General features: G+C 45.0%; 1 protein-coding gene across 1 annotated transcript; it reads left to right on the top strand.

Annotated features, from left to right (window-relative positions):
* Positions 1-11,749: 11,749 nt before the first annotated feature.
* Positions 11,750-12,749, top strand: LOC136548211 (putative UDP-rhamnose:rhamnosyltransferase 1). The gene is made up of 2 exons (XM_066539818.1): positions 11,750-11,777; positions 12,295-12,749. Exons 1-2 carry the CDS (start codon positions 11,750-11,752, stop codon positions 12,747-12,749), a joined length of 483 nt encoding a protein of 160 aa, XP_066395915.1.
* Positions 12,750-15,623: the final 2,874 nt, after the last annotated feature.

Raw genomic sequence — 15,623 nt, 5'->3', positions numbered from 1 at the left:
CGGTGACACAACCTCTTACACCCACCAATACCCAAACCATATCACTGTCCGGTCATCATTTCTCCTTTCCACCATTTAGATTTAACAAGTGATAATAATACAGTAATATATTTCCTATTTCTCGCGAGTGACAGGCAATCACTCGACTTCTACTGAAGTCCTGTAGCATAGCATTCTACACGATCCTGTTATACTAGTAAGACTTATACGATAAAGATATATATGCAAGTGGGTTTCATTCAACTTCTTAAAACTTAATGCACAAATATAATTTAAAGTACAGAAAAGTAGGGGTTATGCACCGGGGCTTGTCTGGGTAAGATATATATTAAAAAGTTAGTATCTACATCTTCAGATCATCCACCATCAACTGAATAGAAAACCCATTACATCATCTCCTGGAGAGAATACCATTACACTATCTTCGGATTCCCAATCATCCTTCAATTGATCCGTTGATCCATCATCGTACCTATATGATATGCAATGATGCCAATGCAGAGATGTAAATAATCGACGACAGCCGAAACATTTCGAAATCCGATCATGGCTCACAAGCTAACAAGATAACCCTAACACTGGTCTACATATCCATGTTGTCGAATAAGACGTTATTTCCCAACAATTATTTTAGTTATATAAACCAAGGTTATTTCTTTATTCTATTATATCAATTTAATCTTTATTCGTAACAGGACATCATTATCTATTTAGCAAACTAATTATTCCGGAGCTACAACAATTACAGTAAGTACCTAATATTGCTAGAAACCTACCGTATAAATTTCATATCCAACACTATTACCAATTTACCACAACAATTCTTATAAGTGTATATTTTTACAATATTAAGTATCTTAAATTAATTATATAGTTTCCAAGAATACTTTCAAACTATATGAACAAAGTATACTAGCAGGTAGATTATGATTTTAGAAACTCAACAAAACTAGTTTGGTATTTTTATAAATTTTCTACACTTTATTTTCAATTTTAGAAAGACACTGAATTAACAGAACCAAAACAACGCAACAAACAAGACATGGGCGGCCAACTCGGCCCGTCGGTGCGCGCGTGGCCCAACACGGCGCGGTGGCCCAGCAGCTGCGCGCACGGCCTGATAGCCAGGCGCGGCCCAACGGCGCGGGCGGCACGTGACCGGCCCAACAAGGGCGCGGCCCAGGCACGTTCGCAACCGGTAGGCCGGCCCAGCAAGCTGGCCCAACACGGTGGCGACGGCATATTTGCGAAACGACCCCTATGCTTCTCCCTATTCAACCCTAGGTCCATAGTACTGTTTAAATGAGTCATGTATTTCGCAATAAGAACCATGTATAAAATTTCGGCTTGGACTCAAACCCTTCTTCATCCTCCAAAGCAGAGCACCGACGGGGAAATCACCGCCCGGCGGTCAATCCCGGCCGGAGAAGGCACGACGGCGGCGGGAACTCGCCGGTGAGGAGCATAGGAGCCCGCGCGACCATGCTTGGCCACGGAAAGACCCGAGTGGGTCCTCAGCTGTCCGCCCGCGCGAACCATGGCGGCGGTAAGCCGGCAGCGACGACTACGCAGCGGTGGCGCGCGGCGCGGGGAAGAAGAGGAGGACGCCGATGCTCGCGAAGGAGCGGGAAGGGCCGAAGGACCAGCGCGGCCGAGGAGCACGCGCACAGAAGAGGCAGCGCCGTGGAGCCAGAGCGACGGGTCCAGCGCTAGCACGGTGCTCCAGGCGCGCGACTGTGGAGCTGCGGGGTGCAGCGGAGGTGGAACAAGGCGTGGATGGCGCCACTGGCAGGACGTGGCGCTGCTTGTGCTGGGACGGGGCACAACCCGGCGGACGACAGCTGGACAGCGTGGTCCGCAGCGGAGGCGGAGACGCGCGCGGACACCGTGGAGCCGTGAGGCGTGCACGCGCTTGCGAGGAGGCCCGGCCACGGACGGCGTGGATGCGGCATAGGGCCACGCAGTGGGGCTGCGGCTCGGGCGCGTGACGGAGGAGGCGAAACGACAGTGGCAGCTTGGCTCGGCGGCGCCAATGAGTAGCAAAGAAGAAAAGGGAGGGGGAGGCAGCGCTTGGGCTCAGCCCCGAGCTAGTCCATGGCGGATGGGTGCTAGCAGCAGAGCTCGGTGCGCTTGCGCTGTGGCCGAGCGACGGCGGTCGAAAAGCAGGAGAAAAAGGAAGGGAGAGAGGGGCCATGCTGTACACTGTAGCTAGTGACGGGCATGCAGCCTGTGTGCGGCTTGTGTGGTGAGGAGCGGCCCTGTAGGCGTGTCAGCTTGCGTATGTACGCAGTGACTTTCAACCAACTAAAAAAAGTCATAACTTTTAAACCAAATATCCAAATTAAATTTCGATGGTACTATTGAGTTTCTGACAATAAATCCTTCAAAACAAGATCTCACGTGATGAATAGGTTGCATATGATTTTTTTTCCAAAAGACATGCGTTAAAAAAATAACCGAATTAATTGTAAAAAAATAATCGATAGTATGGACTCCAAAAGACGGGCTCGATGCGCTGCTCCTCGATAACCGCGGCGCCCAAAGACACACGAGACACGCCCCTGCGGCCGGCCGTCTGGCTCTGGCACCGCCGCGCTCCGGTTGCTTGTGTCAGAATACTAGCATTCATATCGCACTAACGCTCACCTCGTTCACCTCAAAGTTCATCGTGGCACGCTTGCTCACCTGCTCTTGATGTTTTGCTATTATATTTTCTTAATCTTATTACTCTCTCGCACCTACAAATGATGCAATTTAGTATAGCGCTAAATTAATTTTTTATTAAGATATATAATTCCTTGACACACACTAGAACTAAAAAATGATATTATTCTAAGATGTAAGTGAGCATGTTTTGGCTGTCAAATATTATTCCTTGACACACATTAGACACACATTAAGATCAAGTTATCATGTTTAGTTGGAGGCATGTTTTGGCTGTCAAATACGTACTCAGTACTAAGCAGTATTATTTTGATTTTCTAAAAAAAAATGTAATAAAGAACAAGAAGCATGTTGGTATATATATGTTAGATTGATCTCCTGACCAATAAGCCCAACGGCCTATTGGGCCTTTGGTCTCGCGTCCTGATCGGGGGCGCCCAACCCTACATGGTTGGTGGGCCCCCGTCGCACTGCGCTATATAAAGAGGTGGGGGCCGGCGGCTCAAAGCACGAGGTTCGCCGTGAGCCGCAAACCCACCGACAAAACCCTAGACCGATCTAAGAGGGCGCGCAGCCAGCGACGGGAAGCTCCGCTGATCCTCACCGTCGTCACTGCTACGCCCGACCGCACTGCATCGACGTCCGTGCAACCTCTACTCCACCCGTCGCTGCCCGTGTGCTGCCTCCATCACCGAACCAGCGATGGCCAGCACAACCGCGACTTCGTCTGAAGGCTCAGGTTCATCACCAGCACCTCTCTACCCTATCTCCCTCTCGGTGTAGTGTACTAGGTCTAAATGTGCATGTGCTTCACGGATTTAAGTGTTCATCCAACTAGATCTACCCTAGTCGATCCACAGAATATTAACAATATATACTTGTACTCACAGATTTCTATCATGGAGTGCAGACGAACGGAGCTCCTTGCACTCGTAGGCCGGAACAACAGCGACTCACCTCACTGTCACTGCGTTGTGTTTGGTTTGTTTTGTCTTAAAATATAATAATTTGCCTCAATGCGAGCGCCTGGGGGGCCACAGACAGCTACGACACAGGCGACTGCGACGTCGGGTTGAGAAACGGAAAGCCAACGGAAAGCTTCGCCCCATCACCATCGCACGTGCCTGACCGCGCCGCGGACGTATGGGAGAGAGAGGAGTGGAGGAAGGCAGGCAGATGCACCAGCACAGCTCTGGTCAGCCAGTTTTGTGACGAGCACGGGAACCGAGGTAACACGGCCACCAGTCTGTCGGTCGTCAGCGTTTCCGAGGTCGGCGCCAAGATCTGTGGCGCCGACCTCGGCGCCATGTATTATGGCGCCAAGGTACCAGCCACGTAGGATTTTCTTCTGTGCACGGCCAGGTACCTCGGCGCCAAGATCTGTGGCGCCAAGACGTGTTACCTCGGCGCCAGGACTCATGGCGCTGGCCCCAGAGTCCAAAGATGAGTTTAAGTTTCTAGGGGACCAAATGTAAATCTTATTCAAAAAAGGGTTAAATAGTAAAAAATTAGGTCTTGGCGCGCGCGCGAGAATTTATTTGCTGCACTGCACGGCAGTACTGCACACATGCATGCATGGGGGCCAGGCCACACGGGCCACGTTCGTTTGGAAGGATTTGGAGGAATCTGGAGAAATTTAAATGAATTTGAAGAAATTTATGAGTGGAAAATATTATTTCGAATAAAAAAAACAGATCAAGCCGGATTTAAGAGCGTGCGGGCCATGGGCGCAAAGTTCACGTACCGCTGCGCAATCGTACCCAAGCCCACGGTGGATTCAGAACTTTTGCATGGATTCAGAACTTGCGCAATCCTACCTGCAAAAGCAACGCAGGAAGCAGAGATTCGGCAGCTTTTGCATGGAGTTCTCCGGCTCTAAGCTCGGCGCCAGTACATACGACGTGGAGCTACCTGCTAAATCAGCGTTACGTTAGTGTTGAGTTCAAGAGCTTGGTGTCGGAGACGCTGGCGAGCTAAGGGTCTAGATTCTAAAACCTTTCCTTCAGAGATATATTTGTAAAAAAAATTTAAAAATAGCTAAAAAATAAAAAAATTCAGTCGTTTCCTCAGCTCCCTGCGCTACCTCCGTCCGGATCCCGTGCGCAGACACATCCGTATCCATCGACGCCGCTGTTTCCTCAACTCCCCGCACGCATCTACTCCCCTCTCCCCCGCGCGCAACTCGTCTGGTACGAAGCTCCCTCCCGCGCGACTTATTCTTGTTGCTGGTAAAGTAAACAGTCTGAGGCTTGATTAGTTTGCGAAATTTAAGAATTTGGCTATTGTAGCATTTTTGTTTTTATTTGGCAATTAGTGTTCAATCATGGACTAATTAGGCTCAAAACGTTCGTCTCGCGATTTTCAACCAAACTGTGCAATTAGTTTTTTTCGTCTATATTTAATGCTCCATGCACGTATCGCAAAATTCGATGTGATGTCTATTATAGCACTTTTTAGAAAAATTTTTAGGAACTAACACAGCCACAGCCGGAACACTTCCTGCAAATAGGCTGAACAGTCTTCAATAGTCTGATCAGTTGCTGCGATAGTTTGCACATGTCTGAACACTTATTTCAATGGACTGCTACTATTTTTTTAACAAGGAATGGACTGCTACTATTGATATCGAGTTTAAAATCAACGTGTTTCGTATTATTTATATAGTGTTTACTATCAACATATACATGCTGCGCTGTGCCGTCCGAGTGTTTCAGAGATGGACTGTATACGTGCAGAGTTGATCCAACTCATTTTTTGTTGCATTTAAGTTTTTACTCTGTATAAAAACTGCTATAGAACTTATGGATTGAGAAGAGTAGTTTCTAAGGGATATTAATCGGGCTCTTTTTTTCTTGAAAACTGTCCATAGAAACCATGGGTTGGAAGTGCCCTAAGGGCTACAGCTACTACATTAACATACGCTCCTCTTTATCTATACATGGTTACACATGAAATCTTTCATCTTCGTTAAATTCCTGCAGTAAAGCGTGAGGTATATATTCACCTAGTATTGAGTATAGGTATGTAATACTATAAAAAGGGATGCTACATTAAATGTGTTGATAAGTATTTGGGCTCAGACTAACTAAACCTTAAGTGTCAACTTGAGAGGAACACTTTTCCCGATGTTTTAACATGATATGGTTTTGGAGCTTATTTTTAGTTGGGATGGATAGCTCTCTAAATAAATTTTCTAGAGTCAAACATCATCAAAATCGGAGGCGAAATGTTATGGCTATTTTAGCTGAGTTACTCCGGAAATTTCGGGTTTGGTAAGAAATCCTGAGCAGTTTTGGAATTTCTGATGTAATTTCCGATCAGGGATTCTTAGGTTGGAATTAATTTTTCCTGGCCAGAAATTTCGATCCTATCTAGAAATTTCGAATGTCTATCCTAAACCCTCTTTATAGTACGATTATCTATCATAAACCCGACCACACACTCTATTATGTCTCGACCAATAAAAACGAAAACATAACATATATCTTTGCCTTCGGGCTTGTTTTCCCCTCATCATCTTCTCCAAGTGTGAGCTTGCATGAGTTGGATTGATCACCCTCCTTACCTTGCTCACCACCTTGGTGTGGACTTCACCTAGTTTAACCAACACTTAGCCAAAAGGTTAGTCCACTAGTTGTCACTCAATTACCAAAATCAAGCTAGAGCTTTTCAAATGTGTGACATGATAGTTTCATAATTTTTTCGCGCCGTAAGTAACCAAGCAACATGTCTTTTCATTGCAACACATGAATATGTTTGCTAGTAAGTTATAAGTTAAAATTGCATGCACACATATGTTGCTTGTTTCAGGGAAAACAAAATTACAAGGCATGAATCCAGCTCAAAACAAATCAGAAGCCCATAAGGTGTAATATAGCATAACAATGACGAAGAAAGACAATAAAATCTGAAAATTTGAACTGGGCCGACTCTGCTACATCAATGTGCTAAATTAACCACACAAACCAAAACGTGAACAAAATTTGGGCCATGATCGTGGATGGGAGATAGAAAGATAGAAGAAGTGTTGTGACCCAGAGTCAATGGAGGCGGTGGCCTGCAAGAGGGCTTGTTCGTTGGCGAGTGATCCCTTGGGTCAGAATATCAGACTAGCCATTGACTATGTCAGCCTCGTCAGAAGCATTAAGGTGACTAGTCAAGACGAGTACGGACTTGTTATGTATAGGAGATCAAAACGGGTGATGAAATTTCTATAGGTTGATTTCGTGCATGAAGGCAGAGGGTCCGGCCAGTGATGCTCACATGAGTTCTCACTATGAGAATGGGGCGCATGGCTGGCTCCTCGGCCCGCCTAAGGACATTTATATCAACTTTACTTCTTTGCTGTACATGGAGGCATTGTTTCCTTAAAAGGGAAACTTACCAAGCATGTGGCATCCATTAGACTCCAATTTATGACGAAAACTTTAACCGTTTGACATTTATAAAAATTGTTTGACAAAATGTATGCGATTTAAATGCATTACTTGCTCTTACATTCATCTAGAGACATGATCTAGTTTCTTAAACTACTAGAAGCATACCCGCGCGTTGTTGCGTGAATTAGAATGAAACTAGACTAAATTACTTGTATAAATAAATAAACTATTATAAATTGATGGTAGTGGATGGTGTGGTATATACTAATGATGATAATTAAATGCATGTGATAGTGGATTGCTGAGGTGAACTGCTTGCCTTGTCGAGATAGAATGGTTAGTGAAGTTTAGGATTATAAGATATAGATATAGATATAGATATAGATATAGATATAGATATAGATATAAATATCTATACCTAATAATAAAGAGACAAAATTTCAGCATATTTTTTGGTTTGTCTATTTTTTTTGTCTGTCTTCCTCTAACTACTGAACAATAGATAATTTCTTTCGTCCAGACTTATATATATAACATGTTGAAAGGTCACTAGTTTGGTTTTGGTAATTGAGTGACAACCTAGGTGGACTAATGTGTTTAAATGTGAGATACACATGTGATTAGTCCACAGGTACACTTGTGTGAGCAACTCATGCCATGACGATGAAGATGGCTTGGATTTGTTGCAAGGATCATGTGACTAAGGTGGATAAGATCAAGACACGACTTGGCTTGATGGACCGGTTGCAAGCGTGAAGGGTAGGTTGGAGGCTTTGGAGAGATGGACCGCGTGGCGGTGAAGCTTGAGCAAGACTTGGCGCCGATGGACGAAGGCAACAGGGAAAAGCAAGTGAGGTCAAGATCGATGAACCAACAAGGTCACGTGATGATATGAAGTGGATCATATCATTTGTTGATCGTGTTAGTGCATGTGTTGCATCGACATTGGAGGAGATGGAATGGAATGTGCAAGGCAAATGTATATTTGTAGGGCATTTCATTTCACCGGTCATAGGTGAGTAGAGAAGTTTATGACCAGGTTTAGGATAGATGGCCGTACTATCAAGATGGGCCATATCAGCCATCTAGTGCCACTCGAGTGATCTAACTTTGCATCGTTGCTACGATCGAGTGGCCGTGATGAAATGAATGACTAATCCTTTGAAAAAAATATTTGTGAAATGCTAACACACTTGCACATTGTGGTGCTCACTTGGTGGTGTTGGCACATTTGCAAAGGAGACGTTGTTGGAGTTGAATTGGATCAACTTGGAGAAGGAAAAAATGTTTTTCGGTGTGCTCCAAACTATATGATGGTTCTTGGATTAGAATTCTGTATTGATCCATTATGCTTTGGATCATATATGCAAGTGGGATGTGTAGCCCTCTGAATAAGCTTTCTAAAATGTACAAGATCATCGAAATTGGACTACAGAGCTAAGAGTTATGGTTGTTTTAGTGATGAAAGGTCTGTGACCGGACGCATTCGGTCAGTGCCTACGAGTCCGGTCGAAAGTCCGATCAATGTTTCTTTCGCAAGCAGAAGCGACTGGTCGCTAGGAGAGTCCGGTCAGTGATGACTTGACGTGTTCGATCATCATAAGAGTTCTCTAGAACCCCTCTATAAGTGACTGGACTCTGGGAGAGTCGAGTCCGGTCATAGGAGAAATGGGAGCCCAGTCAGTTGTGCAGAGGCGCGTTGGTGACCGGACTCGATGTTGGCACGTCCGGTCGCTGGACCTAGGCGCGTTCGGTCAGGAGTATGCGCGCGGGAGCTAGCCGTTGGCGAGCAACGGTCATCTTCGAATAGCGAGGCTATGTGGCTGCATCTCATTGATCGGACTCTGGATCAGACTCTGGACCTGACTCGGGGTGAGTCCGGTCAGTGCGCAAAAATTAGGATGAAGTGGGTAACGACTATTTTAGCCCTTAGGGCTATTAAAGGAATGTGTGGCCCGCCTTGGCACATGCTTAGCACCCTTGGTACTTAGTGTCCTTACTTGGGGAGTGCTAGGAGAGCCTCTAACTTACTTGTGCACATAGTGGTTGCATCCGATTGCGAGTGAGTGATTCTAGTATAATTGCATTGCGAGAATTGCATCAAATGACACTAGGTGATCGAGTTGCAAGCCGGTGGTGCTTGTTACTCTTGGAGGTTGCCACCTCCTAGATGGCTTAGTGGTGGTCTCCGTTGAAGCACGTAAGAAAGCTTGTGTGGTGCTCCAGAGAACGATTTGTGAGGGGTACCATGCTCACCCCGCGGGAGCCGTAAAGGGCAACACTAGTAGAGCATGTCTTTGAGCTACCCTTACTTTTGGGGGTAGGTTCTTGCGGTGCCAAACGTATGGGCTTGGCGGGTGATGCCAATTAGCCGTCGAACCATCAAGTGAGCGGTCGACACAACGGGAACTAGTTTGGTGGCAACCAAGTGAACCTCGAGATAAAAATCACCGTGTCATCCTCTTTCCATTGGTTTGCAATACCCTTATACAAGCTTGTAATTACTTTCACATTCATTGTTCTTGTGTAATTGCTCTTGTAATTAGTTAGCTTATGTAGCTTGCTAGTTACATTCTTGCTTGTGTAGCATAGAAGTAGCTCCCTTGTGTGTCTAATTCGGTTTGAGTAGTCTTGTTAGTCACATTGCTTAGTTTGTGTAGCTAAGTAATTTGCACTATATAATTTGACTTATGTAGCCTTGTTACTGAGCATTGCTAGTGAGCATAGGTGGTTTTGTGCTTTTGCTTACGTGTAGGAACTCCCATGTTGCTTGAAGTACTAGTGGCATAGGTTTATGTGACCTTGCTCCTAGAATTGATTAGGTGAGCTCTAACTAGCCGGCACATTTGTTGTCTAATTAGGATCTTTATAAGGTGCTTGTGAACTTAGATACAGGGGTGTAGTTTTGGCGAGACCGTCAGTTTTAATTCCGTATTTGTTTTGGTTAGCCGATGTGATTAATTTTAGAAAGGACTATTTATCTCTCATCTAGTTCGTCGTCTCGACCCTGCACACGGGCTCATACAAATTAATAGTTTGAGGATCTATATGATATCTGTGGATGAACTTAAAGATTGGTGGTGTATTTCACTCAGTTTATATTGTCTGAACCTTAGCACTGACATTGGACCCTCAATAAATAAATGGTAAAAAGGCCATTTTATTTGTTTCATAGTTGAGCACCTCCTTCTCAAATCTTATGGCTGATCAAAGTACTGATGTAGAATAAAAAAGATATACATTGATATTCACATGCTACTAAAATAGTGAGACGGATAGTTCACATGCCCGAAACTAAGTAAATACTATATAGTTCACGCGATACGACGGGATCTTTCAAATTTGGATGCTACAATGAATATAATTCTAGCACAGTATCATATTTTAGTATTTTAAATTTGATTAATTATAGATAAAAAATCATCAACATTTATGATATCAAATAAGTATTATTAGAATAAGTATGAAATGTATTTTTTATAATAAATTAATTTGAATTCATAAATATGAATACTATTCACTAGAAACTTAATCAAACATGAACCACTTTAGCCGGCACATAACCTGTAGTTGCATTCTTTTTAGACAGAGATAGTTACATTCTTTTTAGACAGAGATAGTATTTGATTCCGACAAGCCAGTCATAAATGTTTGCATACTCTTCTTCTAAACCAGAAGATACCCACGGATAGAAGATACCCACGTGTTGCGCTACGGCTAATACGAAGAATTTGGAATAAAAGTGAGTGGGGATGATCTACGTGGATAACTTGCGATTAGAGGCTGAAAGCTACTAGAATGACATAACTATTAGTGAAAGATGATGTGGATAATTAGTGAAGTATGATGTGGATGACTTGCATGTTAAGATAGACTTGTAGTGGGGATTAAAACTTTATAAGAGATATAGATATAACTATTAGTAGGAGATGATGTGTGGGGTATGACGTGGATGGCTTGTATGTTGAGATAGACTTGCAGTAGGGATTAACTTTATAAGAGATATATAGATATAGATAGATGACATAACTATTATTAGGAGATGATGTGCATAATTAGTTGGGTATGATGTGGATAGCTTACATTGTGAGAAATATATATATATATATATATATATATATATATATATATATATATATATATATATATATATATATATATATATATATATATATATATATATATATATATATATATATATATAGAACTACTATCATGTAGCTGGCTACAGAATAACTTATTCTGTAGCCACTTTGAGTTATGATAATTACTATGTTAATTTACGAGATTATAGTAACTCCTTACTAAGTGGTTTAATATAACGTTATGGTAAATATCCCCATATGTTATAGTAACCCAACTATCGTAAATATGTATTGATATTATGGTAAATTAGTATATAAAATTATAGTAAATGGAGGTGGCTACAGAATAACTTATTTTGTAGCCGGCTACTGAATAGTCTCTCCCTATATATATATATATATATATATATATATATATATATAGATAGATAGAGAGAGAGAGAGAGAGAGAGGTTACATCTTTGTCCACGCCAAGATCAGTGTTCGCATTCACACATCGATCAAGCTCCAAGAAGAAGATTACCATTCATGGCAAAAATCCAACAAAGCTGGAGTCTTCTCCTCTGCACATCGTCAGTGCCGGTCCTAGTATTTTGAGGGCCCTCTGGCGAACTTGTCGCGATGGCCCCTCTCGACAAATGTTTCTTAGGTAACATTCTAAAATTCTAACACCTGACTTAAATTACAAGTAAAACATAACTATATGAGTACAAAGTATTAGACAAAAATTGAACAAGAAAAAAAAACTAGGGCCTAGACAATTTGGATATGAACTTATTCAGAACCAAGATTCACAAATCACAAAAAGGGCAGAAGGCAATAACCAAGATCAGATGTCGTCGTCTTCGTCGAGCCCTGCTTCAACTGCCTGGTCGCCGCCGTCGTCTGGAACGCCGTCGTTTGGCTTCTGGAAGACTGGAACTCGAGCATCGGTGTCTCGGTGATCTGCGCTGGTGATCGCATGGTGAACTGGTGATCGGCGCTGCGTCTCTCGTAGTCTCCTGTCTCGCCAGAAGTCTAGAAGTCGCGACTCGCGATCGCTATGTGCGTGTGTGCGGGTGTTGGCGGCTCGGCTCCTTGCCTCCTGAAAAGAAAGAGGCCGACAACTCCTTTTGCTGATGGGCCGCTGCATCTTCTTATTAATCTTAAATCCTAATGGACTATAGCTAAAGAATATGGAGTATTATATACTTGGGCTTGGGCCCCCATCCCGCGAGGGCCCTCGGCCGTCGCACCTCCTGCCCACCCCTTAGGGCCGGCACTGCACATCGTGGTGTTCCCATGGCTCGCCTTCGGCCACATCATCCCCTTCCTCGAGCTCTCCGAGCAGCTCGCCAAGCGCGGCCACTTCGTCACCTTCGTCAGTGCCCCGAGGAACCTCGCCAAGCTGAGGCCTGTCGCCGCCGACGTTAGGCCGCGCATCCGGCTCGTGCCACTGCCCCTGCCGCTCGTGGATGGCCTCCAGGACGGCGCCGAGTCAACGGCCGACGTCCCGCCGGAGAAGGTCGAGCTCCCTAAGATCGCCTTCGACGACCTTGCCGCCCCCTTCGCCTCCTTCCTCGCCGAGGCTTGCGCCGACGGGGAGGCCAGAGAAGGGCACTCCAAGCAGTGCCGGCCCTAAGGGGTGGGCAGGAGGTGCGACGGCCGAGGGCCCTCGCGGGATGGGGGCCCAAGCCCAAGTATATAATACTCCATATTCTTTAGCTATAGTCCATTAGGATTTAAGATTAATGAGAAGATGCAGCGGCCCATCAGCAAAAGGAGTTGTCGGCCTCTTTCTTTTCAGGAGGCAAGGAGCCGAGCCGCCAACACCCGCACACACGCACATAGCGATCGCGAGTCGCGACTTCCGGACTTCTGGCGAGACAGGAGACTACGAGAGACGCAGCGCCGATCACCAGTTCACCATGCGATCACCAGCGCAGATCACCGAGACACCGATGCTCGAGTTCCAGTCTTCCAGAAGCCAAACGACGGCGTTCCAGACGACGGCGGCGACCAGGCAGTTGAAGCAGGGCTCGACGAAGACGATGACATCTGATCTTGGTTATTGCCTTCTGCCCTTTTTGTGATTTGTGAATCTTGGTTCTGAATAAGTTCATATCCAAATTGTCTAGGCCCTAGTTTTTTTTTTCTTGTTCAATTTTTGTCTAATACTTTGTACTCATATAGTTATGTTTTACTTGTAATTTAAGTCAGGTGTTAGAATTTTAGAATGTTACCTAAGAAACATTTGTCGAGAGGGGCCATCGCGACAAGTTCGTCAGAGGGCCCTCAAAATCCGAGGACCGGCACTGACTCCAAGAAGCCCGACTGGATCATCCTCGACTTCGCGCAGCACTGGCTTCCGCCCATCGCCGAGGAGCACAAGGCACGTACCTATCACAGCCACAGCACCTTCTCGTATTTCGTCCGAGTGTCTGACCGACCGTCTCCGTGGCAAGTGCAGGTGGCGTGCGTGGTGTTCCTGATCTTCCCTGCGGCCTGCGTCGCGTTCGTGGGCCCAAAGGAGCTCAACGACGCGCACCCGCCATCCGCGGCCGAGGACTTCACCGTTCCGCCGCCGTGGATCCCTTCTCCGTCCTGTCTCGCATTCCGCGGCCACGAGGCACCCGCCACGCAGGGGGGTGGCAGCCCAACGCGTCCGGCATCTCCGACGTCGGCCGCATCTGGGAGACGACGCAGCGGTGCCCGCTCATCGTGCGCCGTTGCAGCCACGAGGTCGACGGCCCGCTCTGCCCCCTCCTGGAGCGCTACGGAGGAGTCATGACAATAGTTAAGGACGCCAAGTGCCAACCAATGGTCCAACGTTAATGTATGCATCCATCAATAAAAATGAGAAAGATCAAAGGAATTGCTACTCTGTTTTTTCAAAATTTTGAGGTGGTGAACACTGAACAGTAGCCATCGGACGTGTCAATTCAACTGTCCCTTTCTTCTTACCGACGGTGAAAACCACTCTCCATTTTGGCTCCTCCGCCGATCGTCGGCCGCCTCCCAACCTCAGAGGTGTCTCCACCGCCAAGCCTGCCTCCGCTGCTCTTTGTCGTGGGGCTATTGTCATGACTCCTCCGTCCGTCCTTGACCCAATTGCCATCCCCCTGCCCGCCTCCTACCGTCCTACGTCTGGCCGACCTACCTCCTCCAAGTCCCTTTCTAAGGCTGCAGGGTGCAATTAGACCTCTAACACCAGAATGAAGCGATCGACGTCACCTAAGGGACACCAAGTTTAGAGGCGATTGAACAACAGAAGTGAAAGACAAATCACCCTAAGCAGAGGTGCTAGTTCACCTCCCCATCTATCCATCAATTATTTCTCATCCCTCCTCTCTCAACTCTAAAGGCCTATTTGGAACAAAGATACAAGGACACATATATCATTAGAATCAGTGGCGGAGCCACATTATAGTGGGCCATGGCCCCCCTGCCCTGCATGAAAGTTTGTACCGGATGCATACCGTAATCAATTCATTTCTCTCTCGTATGGCCCTGTGACTCTGTGAGAACTATCTTATGGTTCTATTTGTTGATTTGTTTAGGCCATATAGACAAGGGGCTATGCGCCATGCATCATCTCATGTTGAGCTTGTACCGTATGTATATTGCAATCAATTCATTTCTCTCCCTCACAGACAAGGCTACACTGCACACACATTAACAAATTTAACAATAGCGCACTAGCAATTGCGCAAGTATATGCTAATGTGCCCACCAGATATTGATTTGTCCATTCTACTTTAACTTTTTTTCTCATGCTACTTTTAGTAATTCATTGCTGTCATCAATTTAAGCCACGTTCGCTTCGCTGAAAAAACAAGTCAAAACACTGTTCCGGCTGATTTGTCGTGAGAGAAGAACACTGTTCCGGCTGAAAAAAAGCTGAAAAGTACGGATTATTTGACAAGCGAACAGGGCCTTAGTTTACGTAGAACTTGAGAACAATAAAGACATTTCTATTGCATTTGAATTGTATGTACTACTGTTGGTTACTAGGGTTTCTCCGCCACTGATTAGAATGTGACAAAATGCAGGAACAAAGAAGAGAAGAAGTCCTCAAATAGACGGGTGAGGAAAAAAACATAGAAATCGATACCAATTTGGTGTTTCAAGCTCATGAATACAAAGAGCCCTGAAAATTTGAAACTGAAGTTAGCTTAATGTGGTCCGGCATGTACTCCGGGGAGTTCCCAAATACCCAGATGCAATTTTGGTATTTAATAGTCAGGCCAATTACAAATGTACATGTGATTTGAGAAGAAATTTGTGGATATTTATTTATTGCGAACAATTTGTGAATGAAAGCATTCTTGTCAATAGGTTCTGTAAACGTGGGTCAGTTTAGGTGAGCTCTGAAAATTCGGAGTGAATAAAAGAAAACATGTTTTGTGGGTAATGCTGGATCAGATCATATGGTTTTAATCTTTGACAAGTAATGGCCATGTAAGGAAAATGGACCCTTGGCCTATTTACTTTGGATTTTGGTATTTGATGACCA

Source organism: Miscanthus floridulus, chromosome 4 (genome assembly GCF_019320115.1).
Source record: "Miscanthus floridulus cultivar M001 chromosome 4, ASM1932011v1, whole genome shotgun sequence".
Lineage (NCBI taxonomy): Eukaryota > Viridiplantae > Streptophyta > Magnoliopsida > Poales > Poaceae > Miscanthus > Miscanthus floridulus.
The sequence above is the reverse complement of the archived record's forward strand: the minus strand, read 5'-3'. Positions and strand labels throughout refer to the sequence as shown.